General features: G+C 38.5%; 1 protein-coding gene across 1 annotated transcript in view; it reads left to right on the top strand.

Annotated features, from left to right (window-relative positions):
* b4galt2 (UDP-Gal:betaGlcNAc beta 1,4- galactosyltransferase, polypeptide 2) overlaps nt 1-24,339 on the top strand; it is a 200,804-nt gene that overhangs the window by 98,637 nt on the left and 77,828 nt on the right. Inside the window, exons 3-4 of the mRNA XM_033982609.2 lie at nt 2,772-2,890; nt 4,204-4,320. Coding sequence (XP_033838500.2) covers nt 2,772-2,890; nt 4,204-4,320 — 236 coding nt within the window. The remainder of the gene's footprint in view (nt 1-2,771; nt 2,891-4,203; nt 4,321-24,339) is intronic.

The raw sequence follows: 24,339 nt of genomic DNA, 5'->3' as shown, positions 1-24,339 counted from the left end.
ATTCCCATTGTGCCCTGTGCCCCACATAGAGAGATCAAACTCAGCCAATATAATGTATGAGTGTAGTATCGCTCCATAGATAACAATGGGATGTTCTGAGGTCAGCTATAATTGAACTGCTGTCAGCTCCAGATGCATCCTCCCATTCATCACGTTAACATAACATATATTTAAACACTACATTTGTATTTTCTATTAAAACCCATGTGTCTTCATACCAGAATGACAAAGACTACACGGGCTACAGATCCGGATTTGTGTGACATGAAGAGCCGCATTTGCCGTAAATATGTTCAAATGACAACCTAATTTGTGTTTTATTTTAAACGTCGAATTAGAAGATGACGCTCGTGCATAGAATTGGTTGGAGGCGCTTGACTGAGCAGCTCAACAAAGTCAATCTTGCAATCCTGAGTCAAGATATTTGCATACTATAGAAGAAACATTCATTTAGTATTTTGATCAGAAGAAATTAAACTTTTTTCATATCCAACTTTGTCATAATTGCATTTTTTACGTTCAAATCAAGTCTCATTTGTTTAGGTCTAAGTATGTCAGATGTTATCGTGAAATACATAGTAGCACTTCCCGTATAAGTAGATGCCGCCTCTGTTTTATTTCTTATGTCGTCCACATTCATTTCCTCATTCACTGCTCAATAAAGGACTTGAAAGGTGGGTGGTTTGTTATAGCATCACAGCTGTAGACATATATTTATAATTTCATAAAAAGCAGGAAGTGTATCATTTCCCCATAAAGAACGCGTTAATAACACCATCTAAGGACACACTTGGCTTAATGATATGCTAGTAAACATCTGGCATATTATACTGTATAGGGACAAGAAAAGCAGCCTCTAGTTTCCTCATTAGGTCTATAGGTGACGGTGCACGTGCTCGACGCTATATAAGCAGCTTGTGTAGCGTGCACTGATGAACGTGTAACTTGTTAACCATTGATCCGCTGCTGGGGTGCCCGGTGTTGATTGGAGGAGAGCACTCGACACAGAGGACGTGTCGATGCTAAGTGTGTCATTATGGTGCCCCTGAAGAGCTCTCGGAGGTGTTTCTGTGTTAGTAATAGTGAGTATTTATAAAGATGGTACAGATGAGGAGTAATGGTCAAATCTGTGTTCATTTTATGGAATAGTGTCGTGTATTGTGCTGCTTTCTTAGTAGTGCTGTCACGATACTAAAATTTCAAACTCAATTTCGACTTGTTAGTACTGATTTTGATACCAGGACAGTACTTTCTTTTATATCATGTGGCCTTATACCTGTGTAATCCCTTAACAGTCCATAGTTCTAAAGTGGTCCATGGGCGTATACTAGTCTATGTGGTCTTGGTCTTGTTCTGATACAGCTTAAGATCATTGTAAGGCTATCCGGAAAGGTTTATTTCTGTCCTGTGAATGTGACTTTTTTAGTATTGGTACTTGCTCAAGTGCGTATCTAGTTTCAATGCTGGTTTTACTATTGATTAGTATCTGATTTTCAATACTTTTGACAACCCTTATTGGTAGTATACATTCATTTTTTTACTCTGATGCAATTGATCTCTCAGAATATAGAATGTAATGATTTCTTGCTCCTGGATGACGGCCAAGAACCCATTTTATGATAGTTATGTATGCAGTTATGTATGAAGCATCTATCCATCTTTGTCCCTAGATGTGAAGTCCATACATTTTACTAGCGACAATAAGGATGAATGAAAATCTTTATTGCCCCAAGAGGAACTTGTCACGCAGAAGATAGCACATATAATCACAACACAAAGGCTAGAGAAGGCCATAGACTGTATAAAGAAGTGAACTAAGTGACTGTGACATCACTCATAGCGTTCAGCTCCAGCCAAATGAGGCTAGCAGTTATAGGGGTGAATTTGGAGCAGACTTCCATCTTTAGAATTCTGACTGCGAGTATCATAGCAAACAAAGAGCCAATCTGGAGTGAAGCTGTTGAAGGTAACGCCCCATCCCGTCTCCAGCACTGGTTTGGCAGGGAGCGGTACTTTGCAACACTGTCAATCAAACCTGTTGCTAATGTCAGTGAGAGCGACCTCAGGGGAAGAAGGCAGCTGATTTGTCTCTTATTAATGTTCATATCTTGAGTTATGGACACAATTTTGAAATAAAAAACACCAGGAGCATGTAGAGCGGGTTAATATGAACATTTTAAGACCAAAATGATGAGCCTGAGAGCAGCAGTCACAGAGAGAGGGGCGACAGTTTTCTAATGTAAAGTGAATTCGAGCCCGAGTTGATGGAGTGCCCATGATCACGTAAGAACACATAATAACACAGATGGGCAACATTAAAATACAGACCATCCATTAGGATAAAAAAAAAAAAAACTACAACCAACCAGAAGTTATCAAAGAAAGTAGTAACCATATCACAACTCTTCAAACAACAGGGACTTAAGTGGCTGACATACTTAGAACTAGTTGTAATTTGTCATTCCAAGTGGGTACATTGAAGATTTGATCTATGGGGTTTGATATAAGATTTGAAGAGCTCCCACAGCACAGAAGAAATGTGTTTAAATCAAATATGGCTGAATAAGTGTCAGAAGAATCTTTCATGTTGTTCTTCAAAGTTGTTTGTTTTTTCTGCTTTCTGTTAAACGCTGTCTTATGCAAAAACTCTTATACCCCTGGTACCGTTGCTTTGGATCTGACTTTGATTGCAGCTAAAAGATTTCACTCATCATTCACTTTTTAAGATCGAGTTTTAAACATGTTTTTCTTGTTTGTTTTTTTCTTTGCAGTGGGCCGTTTGTTGATTGAGTTCAGCTCCCAGATGACCATGGAGCGTGTGCAAAAGGAGAACCCCAATGTTACCGATGGAGGCCGCTACACCCCGCCCGACTGCAGGCCCAGGTGGAAGGTACGAGAGCAAAAAACTGCACACAAAGAACTTATTTCGTTTTAATTCAAATCTGTTCAAATATTATCTACTTACAAATTCGGCAATTTGAGAAAGAAAAAAGTCAAAATGTTTATAAAGGAAAGAAATATCAAGGCTATGCGAGCGGCACCATTTCTGACATTTTAAAACCCTTTTTTATTTATCATTACATGTTTATTTCAAAATGGTTTACAGCCCTAAACCATTCCCAGTATGTTTAGACACACATGTAATGCAATGGTACTTCATAACTTTGCATTTGTATATTGCACCACAGAGAAACACATTTCAAAATAACCTTGAATAACTTACTCTTCACAAGGTGCTAATGCATCTCCTACATACTGATCAAGTGTTAAGTTTCTTATATTAAACATACCTTAAAATGGCTGCACTCATTTCTTGGTTATTCTGTTTCCCTCAGTACAGATAAATTGTTGCTACGATGGAAGGTAACAAAAAAACAAGATGGAAAAATGGTAAAATAAAGAAGTAACTTAATGAACAGGAATGTAAAGGGTAAACTAAACAAAAGGGATCTAAAATATTTAAACAGAAGGTAACTTGCAAGGTTTAAACAAAAGAAACAAAGAAACAAGAGTTTACATGATATAGTTGAGTGTCTTGGAAACTGTCACAGTAGTGACAGAAAACAAGAGACACAATTGACATAAACTGTCTAGTGACTCAAACACAGAGTTACTTCCACATTAGTGACATGACAGAAAAAAGACACATATAAAATGGTATACTGGCCACAAAGGCCAGCAGCCCTGACCAGGTGTGCTGGTCTCCTTAAATGGGCGAGGCAGCTGCAGGTGAGCCGCAGGATTGTTCAGGCAGGGAAACAGTCCTCCAATCACACGTAAGGGTGCACACAGCCAGGATTTCATGGGGGAAAGGGACAGATTCAGTCACACACTAAACATAACAGGCAAATACTAAAAGAAAAGAATTAAAGGCCTAGGGCCATAACAATTGTAACAACAGCTCTTATAGTATAAATAAGACTGCTGTGTGCTGTCTGCATTTAATTTTAAAGCGTTTTTATCCTCTGAGAATCAGGAAGTGCACTGTTTGCATGCTAATGTTTGTTACCATGACAACAAAACTTCGATCTGGCCTCTGAAAGTCGTGAAACATGCTTATAAACTTATCACGGTGAATAATTAGGATGCTAGGAGTGCATTAGGAAAAGTAGTTAAGACTGCTGCAAAAAGTTTAACACATTTTAAGATGGTATAAAATGGTTAATGTTTTGTAGATACCAACTGTGCATGTGACTGTTTTAGGTGGCCATCATCATCCCATTTCGACACAGAGAGAACCATCTGAAATACTGGCTGCACTACCTCCACCCGATCCTCCGACGACAGAGAATCGACTACGGCATTTATATCATCAACCAGGTAGGAACTCATTCAACTATTACACCAGGGGTCGGCAACTTCGCTTGGCTTCGGGCCAATTTTTTTCAGCGCCCACAGGTGCGGGCCAGATGGTAAAGGTATTGGCTTACATATATTTATAAATACATAAATATGAATTACATGCATTTTAACTCACCTAAAACAGCCAATTAAAAAATCCTCGGGCAAAAGCTTTTGCTCCTTTTTATTATGGTTTTGGTAAGAATTATGCCTTTGTTGAACATGGTAATATGGATACTAAAGGCGCACAGTATCGGGTAGAGCTATGAAAAACTTTTCACTTTAAGGTTTTACCTCATTTATTCAGGTCTTTGTCTCATGATATTAATTGAAACTAATACTTTTGTGGTTAAAATGTGCGGATTTAAACAAGGATAAAATCTTTCTAAGACGGTTACTTGAACCAGGAAGCTGCGTAATTATTGCTTATCGTCAAATCTCTCCATCAAAATTCTTTTCTCACGCTGTCTTCTTGTGACCATCACTGCGATTTAGCTCTGCCTCGAAGGTTAAACTACGACAGGCTTTTAGTCGTGCGTAATACCGCACTAACGGCTTCTTTACTCCGCATTTGGTGCCGTAATGACCTGCACCTTTACGCACGACTGTGGGAGAGCTGTAGGACTTGGATGATGCCAAGTGCAGCAAGGATCGTGATAAAATCACAACGTAAATGAAAAATGTTTAAAATTGACATGGCTAAGTGGATTTATGTTGTGTCAAACATGAGCAAAGGTCGGGAACAATAAAACCTGACATGCGGACAAAAAGCAAGTCCCCACCCCGGTTAAAAGAAATCTTCAAACTGAGTATTTTGACAGTTTTGTGATTAAGTGATTTATTTTAATAAAATAGGGAATTTTGAATAACTAACCACAGAAGTGCAAGAAGGCTATAGCGTAACGGGTACACATTCCTTGAGCTGCGCGCAGTCTGCACGCTTGCCTCACCAGATGTCCAAAAACAGCCACGATTTTGACTGGTGAAGGTGTATGTACACACCAGTTCATTGTTTGCTTTTAATGTTGTGTTACATGCACATCATGGGCAGTGGAATGCCCGTAGCAGTGCCCACATAACTTGGTATTTGTCGTAACGGTGGGTGTAGCGGACCAAAGGATGCAGACTCGGGGAATATTTACAGTATTTATTAAAGAAATGACAAATGGTGCAGTTCGAGGGTTGATCCGGCGGTGAGCAGGAGGTGAGGCACGGGCCAGGATCCAGGAGCGGAACGTGGAGCGCAGCGGAGATGACGATGCGGGCAGCACCAGGGCAGGACGCAGAGTGCTAACCAGGGTCCGGGGTCGCGGAATGCAGAGATAAAACAGACAGTACCAGGGCTGGGAAGCAGGGTGGAAGCAGGGTCGGAGCTGAGCCGGGAGCGCTGGAGCTGAGACGGTCCAGCAAGCTGGGTGGAGACGCACATACGATCCGGCACCGAACGGGATGAGGCTGAAACGAAGATGAACCGGCACTGAACAGGGTGTAGAAACGCAGATGATCTCGCCCTGAGTGTCTGGTCCTGCCTCCTCTTATACACAGCAGGTGGTGGAGATCGCGCTGATGAGCTGCAGGTGCGCGCAGGAGGAGCCAGGAGCTCAGCCCAGCTCGGCAGGTGAGGGAGGGAACGAGCAGGACAGGAGGAAAAACGTGGAGCAGACGGAGCGGATCATGACAGTATTAAAGAATCAATGCCGGAAGAAAGTCCAAAATCCTCTGGCGGGCCAAAATAAATTGGCAAAGGGCCAACATTTTCCCGCGGGCCGGACGTTGCCGACCACTGTATTACACTTTATCTACATGAAGACACCGAATGCATGTGATGTGTGCCCTAGAGGGACTAACAGTTGGATGTTGTTTTGGATAGGTAATGGTATGCGTATTTATTTTAGGGCTGCCAAATATCTAAAAACTATATGTGTTATAGTAATATTGAACACAATTTCTGTTCAACTTTCTTTAAAATGACTAACGTAAGAGCCTATAAATATATACAGAGCCTTACCATATCCAATCAACTGGCAAAAAGCTTTTCTAAGGTTTGTGCACATACTATTTTAGTGTTGTTATCATGTTTTGCTATGCCCCTATAATATTGCACTGCTGTATCCTGTCATACTCAGATAAGCATGTAAACCGATAGAACAGCCCAAGGTCAGATTGTAGCGACTCGACCTTGTTCACCTGCCCCTCTCTCATGTGAGCGGAGTAAACTCTGCATAATTAGTCTGAGTGAAGATCACAGAGCACAGAGCAGTGTTTGAAGTGTAAATGATTTCATGAACTTCCTCATGAAAAACACTGATTCCACACAGACTCAAGTGGGGTTAAGTCCTGCATTAGCATCTTCTTTCACATTTTATGGGGTTTTCTGCTAACAGTTTTTTTTTTTTTACATAAGCCAGCTGAAACCTGATTCCTCCGCAATGAGTTTGTTGAGTTAGATTATTTGGATCACTAAGAGTACATTTTGTGATATTATTATGATATTCTCAATCTAGTTGGTTAGTACTCATCCTTGTTTTTCCAGTATGAAAAAATAGTGTACATTGTTATTTATTTGTATTTTTAATCAAACATCTACCGGTAAATAATTTGGCATGAAAAAAAAAAAAAAAAAAAAATATATATATATATATATATATATATATATATATATATATATATATATATATATATATATATATATATATATATATATATATATATATATATATATATATATATATATATATATATATATATAGTAGTTTAGTATAAAATAAAACAAAACAAAAAAATAATGATGATAATAATAATGACAATAATTATACTACTACTAATAATAATAATACATAGAATTTTAACAATTGCAAAATTAAGGTGCACTTTTTGGAGTAGATTAGGTTGGAGAAGTGCCTTGCCGAGGGGCACAGTGGCATTACCTATCTACTGTCCAATCCTAAAGAGCTGGAATTAGTTTTGTAACATTTTCCTTATCTTTTTCTTTAACTAACGTTTATGACAGGCTATAACTTTAAACCTGAACAAACTCTGAAGCTAAGCGAGGCTTAATTTGTGACATCTGCTTTTTATCAGTATATTTGTATTTATTTGCAAATATCTTTAATATGATTTGAGTTGACACTTGACAGGACAGGATCACTATGGTTACAGCTTTGGAGGTGCCATAGTGACAGGAGAAGACGGGTGTCCGATTAGAACATTAGACCGGGCACACTTGAAGAGAGGACAGAGAAGAGCCCTCAGCTCGGTGACTGCTCAAGTGTTAAATGAGAGCAAGTCTTTTAACTCAGAGCAGAGAGGGAGGACTGTCACTGTATTATGTCTGTATTAGAGCTGCTAACTGGTCTTGTCATGTCTTCAAGTCACAACAATATATGGATAACAAAGTCTATTTAGTGACACAAGACACAGGCAAGATGTGGGGAATTCTTGATTTTCTGGTAAACTACAACTGCCCCACGGCTCAATCTACTGTATTTTAACTGAATGCAGATACAACCGGTCAATGATGTGCTTTACAGCTTTACAGTCAATTCTCATGTGTTTTGGGCTAGAGTTCAGCTGAATCGAAAATTGCAATTGTTCAATAAATACAAAAACTTTTATTTTTATTCCCGTATAAACCGCTCCTTGCCTCTTAGACCATTTACAAAACACATTCAAACATAGACTAGTGAAGTGGTTCATAAATTTGTTTAAAAGAAGTAAGTCAACTGTTTGCAGCTATTAAACATTATAAAGAATATGTAACATTTTGTATTTATGAAGTTTTTTTAGGGGTTCTGGGGTTTTTGAGCAAATTATATGTAATTTTCAGCATTCTGATGCATTTTATGTATAATATTTACTACAAAATTATCATAATTCTTTCCAATTTTATGCATAGGATTTACTCAGACAAATAGTAAAAACAAAAAAATATGTCAATAGAATGAATACTTTTTGGTGTACTAAAAACACTGTCAAATACAAAAATAATACATAAAGGATACCCAAACAGTTTTTTACTAAACTTTTTTCTCAATCAAAGTCAAAGAGCCGCACTGGAGGCTTTAAAGAGCTCATTCTGTTGTATGTTTGTTACAGCTCATGGCTTTTAATAATACAGTCGATTTAAAAATGGTTTATTGAGATGATTTTGTATTATTGTTACTAAGTGGAGGAATATATCATGCTTTGCCCATGGACACAACAACAAAACACACTGCGCTTATGTTAGAAATACCGAAATAATAAATTATACCCAAAAATAATTGAAATCCAAACCTTTAGCTTCATCACAATAGCTATAATTTTTCTCCATTTGTTCCACGTGAAAAAGTATTACTTAAGAACCTTAACTGCATGCATAACCGGTCTATTTTTCCACCTTCAGTAGACTTCCACAGACGTGCCTGGCGTGTGATTTGGTGTTACTGGTGTGATGGCTGTGTGGGCGTTTAGCTGTGGATCATGCAGACCTCGCTGTGCTGTTTGTTGGCTGTCACTGTGTCCCCTAATACTGGACAGGAGCCTGAAGCACAACATGAGCCAATAACCACACAGCATGCAGGTAGAAATGCAGGAAGTTATGCAAGTTGGCTCGGGTACATGATACCCTATTACCCTTGGAGTTTGCTTAATGATTACTAGCACATTAAACTAACATTTTGTACTGAAACTTTTAGTAAGACTTGGAAAGAAAGATAGTAAATACAGCACCTAACTCCTACGCATCTGAAATTTCTCGCTCCAAGGTTGGAAAATGAACAGTATTTGTTTTGGTGAATTCTTTATCGTTTTAACAAGGTATTACAAAACAGATGTGTGTTATTGGCAGTTACAGTGTTGAATGTATTGCCCATATGCCTAATGTATAACTAGTACACAACCAGTTTATGCTCTTTGTATTCTGATCTATTTACACGTAAAAAGATCCTTAGTTCAACGTAGTCTGGCCACATGTCATCACCATTGTCCCGTGGTTGGTTGGTGTATTATGTAACTTTTCTTGGTAAGGGAAGATTTGATCTCTCTGCTCCACACTTCTTTGAAACACCAGGATTAGTAAGTGCTTGAAAAATATTATGACATTAATAATATCACTTTAAATGTAAACTAAAGTCTGTATAATCCCTCAGTCGTCCAGGTCTGATCCATAGCAAAAGATGAAGTTTAAATCCTTTTTTTTTTAACTCTATAATAGACCGTTACTCTGAAAAAACGTCAAATTTAACAAAAAATAGTTAATGGTAACACCTTTTTGAGAGTTAATATTTAACCCTTAACTCTTTAAAGACTGAGCGCATTATAGACCAGTATATCTCGCCTAGACTTTTATTATTTTTTTAGCCATAAAAATCATGTTAAAGGAAGTATCAGTGTGTACTTTTGCATTTTTTCACCCAACCACCTCTATTTTACCTGTCAATCCATATTTTTCCATTGACGCATCAAATAACTGACTGGGAGAAAATATGGGACAAAAACTGGGAGTAAAATATTTAAGGAGCCCCATGCCTCTGCTTTGAGACGCCATTTTATTTTATATGATAGCACAATTGGTTGCGGAGTTAAGGTAATGGAAAGTCCGAAACCGCGCCGGAATATGGTTAACCCTCAAAAAAAGGGTTACTTAACACTTTCCCATATAGACACCGAAAAAGAGTTAATATAAAATCCCTGACAGTTGATTTGACTATGCTGAATTTGCTGTGCATAGTGCATCTTTAAAGTGCTTCAGGATCGACATTACATTTTGTCCTTTGAATATGAAGTCTTGTCTGGGTAGATATAGGGACTATGCTATAATTCAAATGTACTTTCACAGAGAATACAAGGCCAAAAGGGCAGCCTGTCTGGACCAAATTCTACATTCAAGATGCATTACGATCTCTAATCCAACACAGCGCCACCATCAAAGCCCGGAGCCTTGCACAGATCCGTAGCTGTAGGGCTGCTTTGAGGAGGTAGAGGAAACGTCTCAGAGAAAGACGGGTTTTCAGATGTTATTTTTATTCACACTCGGGCAGCGGCAGTGTCCAGTGGCGGCAGACACTGGAGGATCAGAGAGGATTATGGTCTTGTGTTTGTTTGGGTTTTGTGTGAAGGTCGTCTGCAGGCGCACTACGGTTCTTCAGAGGAGAGATAGAGAGAGACAGAAAGAGAGAGACTCAGACTGCTTCAAAGAGAAACAGACGTAATGCTGGTGTCTTGGCAGCTTTAGAAATGTTAAAATCCACCTCTGCTCTTCAGACCGACCTTTCTGTCTTTGTTGGTTTGTTTTTGTCTGAACTTGTCATTTTGATCCGTGATGAAACCTCTGCTCCAATTTTACACTAAAACAAATGGTAATTTTCCAAAGAGAAATAGTCTCTAAACGAAACTAGAAAATCAAGAGAACCAAGAATTCATAACTGGTTAAAGGTGTATTTAAAGATGCAATATATAACTTGTCTGAGTGTCTCCATGACGCCATAACGAGATGCTGTTGCTTTGCCTGGAATATTCCGTTTGGCTATAAATCTATGTCCAAAGAGACAAGCAGATGGAGCCACGACATATAGATCAGACCTGTGGAGAGGCGACCCCACTCGCAGTAAGAAAACATGTTATTCAAGGTATTTTTGAGCAATAAAAACTGTAATTCAATAAATGCAAAATGAGTTTAATGCCATACTGTGGTATATTTCAGGTATATGCAAGTGTGGACCCCTCCAGAAAAGTTACATATTGTACCTTTGACCTTAAAATTCCATATTACTATCACTATGCTTAGTTCAGTTCTGCTAGGGGCACCACTTCTTGTAGTATTCATTGTAGATTATGCATCAGCCGCATCTTAAGAAAAAAACACTTGAAATGTTCGTCATGGGGTCAGATGGAGTAGCCCTTGTACTCTGCTCTGATCTCTGGTTCTTCTTGTATTGTTGCCTGGATACAAATGGCTCTGCATCAAACCTGTTGGCTCGAGGACTTCACAGGGCAGGATTTTTAGAAAGTCTGTCTCGGTTCATGAGAAAAATGATTAGAATATAGTAACGTGGGCTAAGAAAGACAACCCTTGTTTTGGTGTTTTGCCATTATTTTACTAGTGGAATGCAGTATTACATCTGGCAGTCCATTCAGCTTTTAATCATCTTCGTGTGAGAATCAAATACATGAATCACTAAAATTTTGCTGTTTACTATATAACTATTAGCTGTTATGCTAATTCAGACATGATTTTCTAGCTAATGACTCTTTTTTTTTTTTCTCGCGATTTTAAAACACTTAAACCTTGAGGCAGCTGCAGACATATACAAAGAAAAACGATTCTCAAGTCACCGATTGCAACTATTTTAAACCACTATAACTATTTAGCCTATTGCTACCTTAAGATTTTATTTATTTACTATAAAAAGCCACATGGCATTGATAATCAGCTTTGATATTATTACTCACACGCTGACAAAATGGTCGGCATCTTCCCTCTTCTTCTACACATATACAGCATAAACTAGCCATTGTTTTGTTCAGTTGACCATGGAATAAGATATTGATTGGGTGAATGTCTGGCCTCCCTCCCCCTCTCCTTTAGCTCGCTGTTGTTTTGTGGAGGAAGTGTACAGTAAAACCAACATTGCTCATTGCTCTGAACCTGGCTAAGTCCCTGGTGCTAACGTCTGATGCGTTTGTGATAGCTTAATGCTGCAGTGAATTATAGATCTCCGTCCAAACTCTTTTTTTTTTTCTTCTCTCTTCCCCTCTCAGCTCCCTTAAGTACAAGTCCACAGTTCTTTTAACTTAATGCAGGGTCTAACTGAATGGTAATATCATATTCACAGAGCGGTTTCTATTTTAATGTCCAAATGAGGGGAAATGTGGAATGTTAGAATCACTGAAGCTAAGAACAGTATTGCCCTTCACTTTATGCTTTTGAACTGATAAGCCAGAACTTATGTCTTTGAAAATAACCCTATACATTGCCAACTTTAAGTATATATTTGTGCAATCTTTTTATAACACAGGTTTGTTGAGTTTCAGGCCTAATAAGAAAGCATATTAATTGGAATGCCCTAGAAATCCTGCCCTGATTTATAAAAAAAATGTCACTATATTCTTCAATTGCAGGACAAACCGTATGTGCCTTGGTGGAGGTCTAATCTGTTGTAATGCTTTTAGTTATTTCAATTACATAGAAAGCTTGAGAAAAACTATACTCTGATATTAACGGTGCGCTACGTAGCTTTTCTGATGGGAAATATGTCACTTGCTTGTCTTTATGGAAATATTATTACTCTGCCTGGAATGTTCCAAAGTATGGCATTAAGCGTATCTATCTCACATTATTATTACTTTACAGTGGTACCTTGTTTATCGCAGGGGTTACGTTCTAAAAATAACCTGCAATAGGCAAAATCTGCAAAGTAGTCAGCTTTATTTTTTAGAGTTATTATATATGTTTTGCAGCTGTGAAACCCCTCACCACACACTTTATACACTTTTCTCAGACAGGCGTTAATATTTTCCCACATTTCTCTCTTGTTTAATTAATTAATAGTGGCTCATGTGTATTTCACAGTTCCTCTGACCGTGCCTCTTCCTCCTGGCACCGCTCCGCTGTACTATCGATCAAACATCTATGTAAATTTGGACGAACGCATTCTGTACTGTACAGGAGACACGGCACAAAGGAGATTGAGTAAGAATGGTCTACAGTCCGTTAGCCAGTCAGGACGCAGAACACAATGCGGGTTCATACGGTGTTGAAAAAAAAAAAAAAAAGCTAAAAATGCACACAAAAAATCTGAGAAACAGCGAGACGGCGAAGGGTGAACTGCGATATACTGTACGAGGGTCCACTGTACATTATTAGCGGGCGCACCTCTCCAAAGATGCCTGGTGGTGTCATCCGTTTGTCGCTATTGGGGATAGACAAGTTTAATGTCATACCGTGTAACATTACAGGGAAAACAGAAACATCACTATGAAGGCAAGCAAGTGGTGGGCCTTGTTAGCTAGCGCAACATTAATTGGATCTGCTTGTAGCTGTCACTCACCCATTCACACACACATTCATACACCAGTGTACGCAGACACTGGGAGCCAGATGGGTTAAGTGTGTTGCCCAAGGACACAACAACAGCATTCATCTGTGGGAGCTGGAATTACACCGCCAACCTGAGGGTCAGACCGCGGTACAAATACTGTTTACGTCGAGAACGGGATTCAAACCGCCAACGTTCGGATCAGTGGAGAAACACTCTACCAACTGAGCTCCTGCCGATAAGTAGATTTGACTATTTTTCCCCAAACAAATGTAAAAAAATGCATCAACTTACTTCAAAGCTGTTTGTAAAATACAGTGCCATAATTATAATGTAATAAGTCATCATCTTGTGATTAGACCCATCGTCACTCACACCTGACTAAACATTACTCTTAAGTCATTTTCTCGCCTGCATATTTACAGAAAGGCTTTACGGGCCTGATACGGGGCGCTGACATTTCACCATTTTAGCCATGCATAATTGAACGACATATCTACAGACTCACACTCATGTCCATTAATACTGCACTCTTTGGCCAGGAGCTGCAGTGGAAATGTGAATTATGAAGGCTATGTGATATACTGGGGCTTGTTTGACGTCAGAGGGGTGGGATTTTTATTGACCTTGTCCCAAATTAGCAGTGGAGAAACTTGGAGATAGACCAATGATAGTCGGGTGAATGATACATGGGCACTAGGGGTGTTTAAAAAGCCATACGCCGTTAGATGCTAAAACTATTATCAAAAAAATCACATCAAATTATTACTTCGTGGTGGAGGTGGAGGAAGTGTGTGCAAAGGGACTGCTGCTTCTGGATAAAGTGGAAGAAAATGGATGGACGGATGATCGGTTGAGTGGATTTTGAATTTTGGCATGTCAGAAATGGAAAACTAGAGCAAATGTTTTAAAATATGTCAAGATTCCCTAGGCTATAATATTTAATTGAGTTCACTGGCCTTATTAATAATGCAGCTTTTTGGGTCTCCATTTTGTGCCATCTGTAAATCCGATATCGCATTACTATTTAAAACATATGCTGTGTGTTTGTTGATATAACTGGGAATCAACTTTTATCTTCTCCTTTTGAAAATAAGTTATAAAACGTACACATGAGAGCTTGCGACGATAAAAGTTATAAATTATGAAATCAATGAAACCACAATGAATGAAATGTTTCCCCGAAAATTGTGCTGGAGCTACGGATTTTCTGTCTATTGATTTTCCTTTACTTTTCAGCACTGGGTCATTAAGCAGACTCAGCAATGATGCCTCGATCTCTCTCCAGACGCTTCCTCCTCCCAGAATTCGGGGGGTGTTTCTTTTTCCTCCTCACTCTTGTCCTTGTTTTGGTCTTGGTTTGATTGTGCAAAGTCCTGACCTGGTATGGCCCTTTTTTAATCTTGGTTTGGTTCCAAGTTTGATCCATGCAGCTTCATATTACAAGCTCTGTACTAGATTTCTACTGTCTTAAAACCTGAACATTTTGCAGTGGTCCAAAGCTATTCCTCATTTACCTTATGCATTCCTCTCCGTGAATGTAACCTTAACAACAAGTAGCATGCTAACGCACACTTTCTGATTCCTTAAGTTCATAAGCGTGCAATACCCACCTACACCTTTTAGCAACTGACAGTGAGAGCGACAGTGAAAGCGGCAGTGAGAGTGACGCTGACAGCGACGATGACAGCTCTCCGTAACGGTAACCTTAACAGAAAGTAGCATGCTAATGTGCACTTCCTGATTCCTTAAATTCATAAGCTTGCAATACCCACCTACATCTTTTAGCAAATTTATAATCTAATGTCTCCACTTTCTAGTGACGGTGACAGCTCTCTGTGGCAGTAATCTTGACAACAAGTAGCATGCTAACGTGCACTTCCTGATTCCTTACATTTATAAACTTACAATACCTACCTACATCTTTTAGCAACGGTGACAGCGACAGTGAAAGCGACTGTGAAAGCGACTGTGACAGCTCTCCTTGATGCTCACCTTAACAACTAGTAGCATGCTAACGCGCACTTCCTGATTCGTTAAGTTCATAAGCTTGCAGTACCTACCTCCATCTTTCTCATTCTTTCTTCATCTTCCCTGCTGAGATATTTGGGCAGCAGTCTTCCATCGTTGGCACTTTACTCTTGTACTGTCAGCTAAACAGGGAGACTTACCGACCTCTCTATTCAAAGAGCTAAAAAACAGCTGTAGCCACCTCCTAACCGCTCTGACAGGGCCCTGCTTAAAACGCCCTGGAAATGTCACTCTCGTTCAAAAACCATTCGTTATTCCCACCTCAGCGCTCACCTGCACTTGCTCTTTCAACTTAAAACTTGACAGGAAAAAGCGTTGTACTTTAAGACATTGGTAAAATTGTAAAGTTGTTTGTTGGTTATGTAAGCAAATGGGTAACACATAGTTTCAACCTCCCTATATGCCTCTGCTTTGAGATGCTGTTTGAATTTACATGAAGCACAATTGGTTGCAAAGTTACGGTAATGGAAAGTCTGAAACCGCAAATCGCTAGCATCCGACGCTATTGGGTTAATCACTTACCTGTAACTCTGGAAACATGTCCACAGTCTGTAAATGTCTCAAATAGTCTTTATTTTTGTGTTTTACCTCCCTACCAATGATATATATTGAGCCCAGTTTAGTCCTGATATAGACTTGGTTTGATCTGTTGCTAGTCCTGGTCTATTCCTGGTCTATTCCTGGTCTATTCCTGGTCTATTCCTGGTCTAGTCCTGGTCTAGTCCTGGTCTAGTCCTGGTCTAGTCCTGGTCTAGTCCTGGTCTAGTCCTGGTCTAGTCCTGGTCTAGTCCTGGTCAAATCCTGGTCAAATCCTGGTCAAATCCTGGTCAAATCCTGGTCTAGTCCTAGTTTAGTCCTGGCCTATTCCTAGTTTAGTCTTGGTTTAGTTCTGGTTTAGTCCTGGTCTATTCCTGGTTTAGTCCTGGTCTAGTCCTGATCAAGTCCTGGTCAAATCCTGGTCTAGTCCTAGTTCAGTCCTGGTCTAGTCCTGGTCTAGTCCTGGTCTAGTCCTGGTCTAGTCCTGGTTTAGTCCTGGTGAAGTTCGAGGTTTAATCCCAGTTTAGTCCCAGTGTTGGTCTTGTGTGTGTGAGTGCATCGCCTTAGAAATAATTGTCTATGATTATTGGTACATTATTATTATCGGTTATTCAACTCCCAACTTTTCTCATCTCTCTGGAGTGACTCTTATTTTTGTTTGATAAATATGTTTTTGAAAATAAGCTAAAGTGTGATATTAGTTGCAATTGTATTCTGTAACTTCGACCATATTACCGTATCATCATTACTTTGCTTTCTCCTCTGTATTCTGTTCCTTCTATTCAAAGCCTCGTGTTTTGGTAAATTTGTGACTTATTTTCGTGTAACTGCTCTGTGCAAGAACATGGGCTGGATTTGGGCATGAGTACTTTGTTGTTGTTTGCCACTGGGTACACTAAAAGAAGAGATTTTGCAAAGTCTAGTGCTAAAAATGAGTTGTCACTAATACTTTTCCTTTGCTTTTCTTTTTCAGTTGCGTGCAGGTACAAGGTATGCCTATAGTACATTGTTTATAGTGTTACGTCACCCCAAATTGCAGTAGGCCTAGTTGTCGAACTTGTATATTTGTTGTTTAGCTTCCAAATAGCGCTAGAAACCTCCTTGTATAGTTTCCTTGCCCAAGTTTCCCAAAATTCAGTTAATTTGATCGGTTTGCGCATATAAAAATACACATGCATATAGTAGTACAAAGTAGTCAAAGCCTTCCTTTTGTATCTGTGATGGAGCAGAATGAATTATTTTTCCTAGAAGATTATAAAACCAAACAACAAACATTTCCCCACTGGATTTCGATACAGCCTTATATAAAGTTATGAGCCATGAGTGTTGTTTAAGCTCCTTTGCGCTGCTCAAATTATACAATAATGACCTTTAGTACTAGATTTCTGCTTGCTTATGCATCTCCAACTCCTACTTTCAGTACATTTACATTCGTGTACTTATATATAGAAATACAGAGTCGAATAAGTCCCTTTAGATTAGATTACAATCTAAGTTACAAACCCATTGCACCAGTTATACTCGCATTAATTTGACCTCAATTCAAAGGTGCATTATGCAACTTTTTTGGTTGAGTGTCCATTACCCGCTTGTCTCCATGGTGGTGTTACAGTTCGGTATTAAGCGGATACATCTCCAGGTGAAGATACCAAGGTCGACTTCTGCAAACAGTGAGTATGTGTATGTTTTTGAGCCATAAACAGTTTAACTTCACACTGACATTATAGATAAAGCAATAACATCTCCATGGAAACATACATAGTGCACTTTTCATTACTTTACATTATCTTATTACACGATGTTTTATGTCTTGCTTAACCTACCCTATTTTCTTAAGGCGGTCGAGGATTTCAAATAACTATATTACGATTGGGCCGACACCGACAATCTGATTTCAGCGGGACGTCTGGAAATCAATGCAACGTTACGTGTGTATGTAATAACACTGTGAAACCAGACTATGCTAATCTCTAATACCTCACAAGCTCCACTCTATTACTTTCCTATCTCCCAGGCTTTTCTGCACCGCATTATATAAACACAATACAAGGAATAAGACGGCAGCTTTATGTATTTTCAGCTTTGCAAAAAAGACACTATGGAAAAACAGATATGAGGTGTAATATTGTCGGATATGTTCGAGATTACCGGCAGGGACGAGATCATTGCGTAAAACATACTGTGATGTGCTATAAAGCTCAAAAATGGAACAAAAATGGGGGGAAGAAGCGCATTCCTGGTGGTAATTGTTGTGAAAATGGCCCCACAGTGCGTACCATTTATTGTCGATTCCTGATAATGGTTGTGCGGTAGGATCTTGGAAAGAGATGGGGATAAGTGAGACATCCCAAAATGCTCAATTGAAGCTGTTATCTGGTGAATGGAGTGTGCATTTTTTACTATTCAAAGACCTTATTTCAACTCTATCGAAAGTATTCACAGATCAGCCATAACATTATAACAATTTGTGGATGTACAAAAGGGGGGCAGTACTAGAGATCCGCAGTGTTGGAAAATTGCAATATGGATTTAGATTTTGTTGCGACATTTTAATATAGACCTACTTTTTCACTCAGTTATAATAAAACAAAAAGTACATGTCTTAATTGACTCGACTTAATTGACCACAATGTTACAAATGCTGTACTTTGTTTCCACTACTATTCAAACTCCATATACCACATTTTCTGAGTATAAGTCGCACTTTTTTTCATGGTTTGGCCATAGGTGCGACTTGTACTCAGATGCGATTTATATGTGAACTATATACGTGTTTTCTTTTCATTATTATGCATTTTTTGGCTGGTGCGACTTATACTCCAGTGCAACTTATACTCCAGAAAATACGATACACAGTTTAGTAGTAAAAAAAAGTTGATTTAGTGTTTTCTTCCACTTTAGCAGAGACAAAACCAAGACTAAACCAAGGCTAATTTTGGATTTAAAATAACCAGGAAGTTGAAACTCAATACCATGGACAATTGTATCTTAACAGTGTCTAGCCTGGTGTTTCTCAAACTGCGGTACATGTAGTACTTGGGCAGCTCTTCACGTTTTTTTTGTCCTCATTTGGATCATTTCTTTTTAGAACTACAGTGGAAATGACGTAGTCCAGTTTTAGACCTGGAAAAGTCTGAGACCCAGTAGTCAAGTTAGTTGCAGGTATTCTAATACCTGCTACAAGTACCTCAATTAGATATACGTGAAAAAACAGCATTTCAACTTACCAGTAACCTATCAGAACTGAAGAAACAGCTTGGATGTACAAACGCGATGGTGAAATGGTGAAACGTACTCACTCCTAATCCATTTTGTCCAGACACAAATGTATGCATCTTGCCTTTTTCAAAAACACAGGCATTTCACAGTAGTCCTACTTATTGTGGCTGAACTGTGGCTGCTTCCTTTAGATTTTGCAGCTCAGATGCTCCGACTCAGATACCCAGAGCAAATAACAGAACAATGCTGACTAATGAGAAGCACTTTACCCACAGTGCACTTGTTCTAATCACATGTTTCGGCCCCTTCATTCATCCCAGCTCTGTTTCATCTCATTCATAAACATCTTCATTTAGTTGAATTACAATGATGTGTAGTAGTACTATGAAAAGATAGTGGACTGGAGTAAGGCGGCTCATATGCATATAAATTAGATCTTGACAAGTTTTTGTATTAGAACGATACAGGAATAATGAGAATCAGTAGCTATTTGCAAATGATAAATAATTGAGTCACAATATTAATATCTATGGTTTATTTCAGGGTTGTATTACAGGCAGTATAAAAATATTTGCAATTTTATGTTGTCTGAGATGATAGTAATTTATACAATACAATCAAACCATGAAAATATGTGATCTACAACATGTCAAGATGCAGTATGGGTAATGCAGGTGATCTCATATCTGTGAAAGTGAGATATATTGACAGGTTTACCGCACCAGACACAGACAATGAACCCAGTGTATGAGTCGACGGGTTTTCAAAAGGCACGGTCAAAATACTATGCATCATCTATTGTCTTTATTAATGTGTATCTCACTGACGTACTAATAATAAGATCTTATTGAACCTTTTCTAACTATTTAGACTCAGCATTTCTCAGCTTTGCACAATTGCTCGTCTAAAATCAGTGTTTCTGTGTTTCTCATCTAACATATTTCCTTAGAAAAAAAAACAATGTTGTGCAAAAACTAAGGAGGCCTGAATTAACTCTAATAAAAAAGAATTTTGATAATTTTTTGTTACTGTTAACCTTAAAGCTTCACTATGCATCTTTTATGGTGGAGGGTCTGCTACCTGCTTGTCTAATGGAGATGTTATTGCTATTCTTTGCCTAAAATGCCCCATGGTGTAGCATTAAACTGATCTGTTTCCATGCGTACAAACTGGTAGTTACAAGCAGGTCGGGTTACAGGTCAGATCTGTGGAGAGACACTATCCTGTTTGCTGTAAGAATGTTTTTAAAGTATTGTTTTTGCAATAAAAACACTTGAAATGATATAAACGGTTACATTTAGTGTCATACTGTTTTCAGCAAAGCAATGACATCTCCATGGAAACAAGCAGGTGGCAGACCCCCCACTGGAAAAGTTGCATCATGCAGCTTAAATTGCAGTTCAAGTGTATTTACTCCACACAGTTGTAAACAAGCTTCTCAAACATTATTTTCATATATTTTGCCCTGTTATAATGCACAGTATGTTGTAGTGTGTATAATTTCCGTGAGATTAGATTTTGTCTTTATTTACATTTTAATTTAGACAAACCACTTTCGGTAATAGGAAAAGTTTCAGACGGGTTACTGAGGAGACCCACATATTGAAAGTGCATTATCAAGGTCATAAATGGCAGCATAAACCAATCAGCCATGGCCTAATTAATTCATCATAAGTGACTTTCATTTTAATTGAAAATCCACATTTCTTCACATATCAATGGCAGCTCGTCCTTCAAATTCGTAATACTTGCTTTGAAAAGGGGCTGAAATATCATGTCAAGGGTACAGGGCAATACTGCAGGCATGAGGGATGTATGAGTAGAGGAGAACGTACTTGTACATGATGTCTGATGGGATACAATGTGATAGCTGGTGTGTACAAAGCCATATAAGCCATATAGACTCGCAATGGCCCCGACCTTCAACTTGTTTATTTTTGCTCTCACGCTGGACGCTATTGGACGAGCTACTGTATCAAACCTGCGAAGAGGGAAACATCTGTCAATAGCACGGCTGCGCATCCTCGGGAAAAATAATACAAATCGATTTAGCACAAAATGTCTTCGATATTGTTCATTTTCAAGGTCCCTGCAGAGGGAGAAGGAGTGTTTTTTACCACAAACTTTTACACGAATAAAATGTGGAAAGGAACATTCTGTTGAAATGAAAATATGGCTTCTTTTTGCAAAATAATATGTTATGTTTTTCTTTCGAATGCATCGCTTGCCAAATGTCGCCGAGTCTGGCAGCACAGATGTCCAACAGAACCAAGGCCGACTTCAAGAAAACGTGTTATAAGTCGTCAAGAAAAAAACATCTAAAAAGTAACATGGCCAATATTAAAATATTAATGTGCCGTAGGCCAGTGGTTCGATCCTAGCTCAGACCATTCTCATTGTGTCCTTGGGCAAGACACATCGACATGTATGTATGAATATGGTGTGTGTGAAATCGTATATTTTTTTTATTTTTTATTTATTTATTTTTTATTGTTGTTGCAGACTTAAACGGTCACTTTGGTAAATGGTCACATTTTTATGTAGCGCTTTTCCACCGTCTTGACAACATGTGTCAAACTCAAGGCCCCTGGGCTAAATGTGGCCCCCCGTGTCATTTTATGTGGCCCACAACAAGATAAATTAAAAGGTTTGACTGTCTTAAAATTTCAGGTTATCATGAGATACAGCCATATTTTTACATGTATGGAAATATATATGTAATATTTGTAAGTTGAATAAGAAATAGAGACAGTTAATGAACAAGTTAAAAAAGTAGTTTATTTACATTACATGTGGCCCTTTTGAGAGTGACCGTTTTGCTGATGTGGCCCTCGGTGAAAATATGTTTGACGCCCCTGGTCTAGAAACTCAGTGTTTTACATCAAGAAACCACCCACCTATCACACGCATTTATACACCAGTGTACGCAGACGCTGGGGATGTGTTGGGTTAAGTGTCTTGCCCAAGGAAACGGCGACAGCATTTATTTATAGGAGTTGAAATCACAGCACCAACCTGTGTGTCAATGGATCTGACAGCTCTACCAATGATGTGTGGATTTCAACAGGTACAAATGCCTTCTCCTTCTTTGCTGTTTTTAAACCTGTAACTTTTCATATTCCTAGAAAGAAGTGAAGGTTTGTATATAGGTTATTACATGCAGAAGGTTAAGAGCTGGTGTTAAGTAACTGAAGAAGCATAAACAGCTTTGACCTGCAGGCCCCTCTTTATCTGGCTGTCTTTTATGTTTAGTACTTTATTTCTCATGGATTTTCTTTAGCTAATCGTCGCACATGGTATGAAATATTCCGATTTGTTTAATAGCTCGCTAGGTTGCACAATTGTAAATCATTTTAAACAATTAGATTTACATGTTGATTGTGTTGGGTTCTTGAACAAGAGATCACTAATTTTGGTATTTGTGCTGTTCAAACTTCATACTTTGGTAATTTTTCTGCTTTTGATATTATTCACTATCCATTCATTAGTTGTCAATGAGGGTGTTGTGCTTAATTAGCTAGTATCGATTAGGGAAAAGAATAAAAGGAAATGTGTGCTACTAATAAAGCACTTGCAAAAACTCGTATTGGAAACTGCATTGAGCTGTTGTAGAGTTTTTTGATGTCCTAAATCTTGAACTACACTCCATCAGCACAAGAATACAGAATAATGCAGAATAATGCATAGAACTTATTCCTTTGGGTCGTCAGTACAAATTCAATACACTACATGAAATGCTTACATAGTTTTTCTGCCACCAGCTAATGCTTCTAACATAATGTGCCTTATACACTCAGGGCTGCACTGTTAGCAGAATTTATAAAAAGTTGTCAAGTACCCATAATGCATTTGTCTTTGTGCATGAGCGCGTCAGCTATAACGGGTCAGCACAACCTTAGGTCATATGCAGTGTATATTAGCTACTGATGGTATCTCAACTGACATCCCTGGGAGGAAGAGAGAGATGTCCTGTGTTTTAGGTAATCACGCTACGTTACTGAGCACGGTCCAGTAGGAAATCAAATCATCCATTATTCAAAGTTTTTATTTTAGTGGCAAATTGTTGTTGCAGATTTAAATTGTCACATTTTTATATAGTGCTGTTTCATCTTATAGGCTCAGAAATTACTTTACATCAAGGAACCACTCACCCATTCACGCACCGGGGTTTACAGACATTAGGGGCAAGGTGGGTTAAGTGTCTTGCCCAAGGACACAGGCTGGAGTCGCACCGTACTCATGTTGAGAGTGGGATTTGAACCACCAAGCTTCAGATCAGTGGACAAACATTGTACCAACTGAGCTACTGTCACCCATGTTCTCCAGTTCACTTTTATTTATTATGTTTTTATTGTATTTATTATATTACTTTTATTTATTATCTTTTACGTTATCTTTGCCTGAAATGTTTCACAGTATGGCATTACAACTATCGATCTTGCATTTATTTAATTATAGTTTTATAGCTCAGAATTACCTTGAACATGTCCTCACAGATCTGACCTATAACTTGACTGAGAAGCGTCACCTTCTTGTCTCTGTGTTGATAGATAATGTTAATGTTATGCTGTGGAACATTTCAGATAAAGCAATAACATATCAACTGATACAAGCAGGTGGCAGTCCCCCCGTCAGAAAAGTTACATAGTGTACTTGGTGTGTTCTTAATAGCTTTTGAATTGAATGTGTTAATCACCATGTTGATAAAGCACAAATACAAACTGTGTCTTATCTGTGGTTTTACAGAAAGGTAAAAGTTATGAATGCACAAAGCGACGATGTGACGCCTCGGCACTTTGAAGGTTAACCTGATAGTTTACTCAATATTAGTGTTAGCTCGTCTAGACAGCAGTGATTGTTTCCCAGAAAGTTAAGTAACAAAACACACTTTTCTTTAAAATGCACAGTAAAGATGCTCTTAGGAACACTTTGTATCAGTTAAATGAGACGAGTTGGCGTAGGTCAGACATCAGCGAGACTGAAATAAACAACAGCAAGTAATTCATGTACTTTTCTCCAGGCGCTAGTGTAGTAAAAATGTTAGATCTTGGATATTCACAATATAGGAAAAATACAATATGTAGGATTGCACAATGTTGTATTTTTTTTTTTTTGAATCAATCTCATATAATATATTTTCTATTGCTCTTTTTAAAGGTGCACTGTATAACTTTTCTGGTTGGGAGTCTATCAC

The sequence above is a fragment of the Periophthalmus magnuspinnatus genome, chromosome 17 (genome assembly GCF_009829125.3).
Source record: "Periophthalmus magnuspinnatus isolate fPerMag1 chromosome 17, fPerMag1.2.pri, whole genome shotgun sequence".
NCBI lineage: Eukaryota > Metazoa > Chordata > Actinopteri > Gobiiformes > Gobiidae > Periophthalmus > Periophthalmus magnuspinnatus.
Note: the sequence above shows the minus strand (reverse complement) of the source record. Positions and strands in the feature narration are given on the sequence as shown.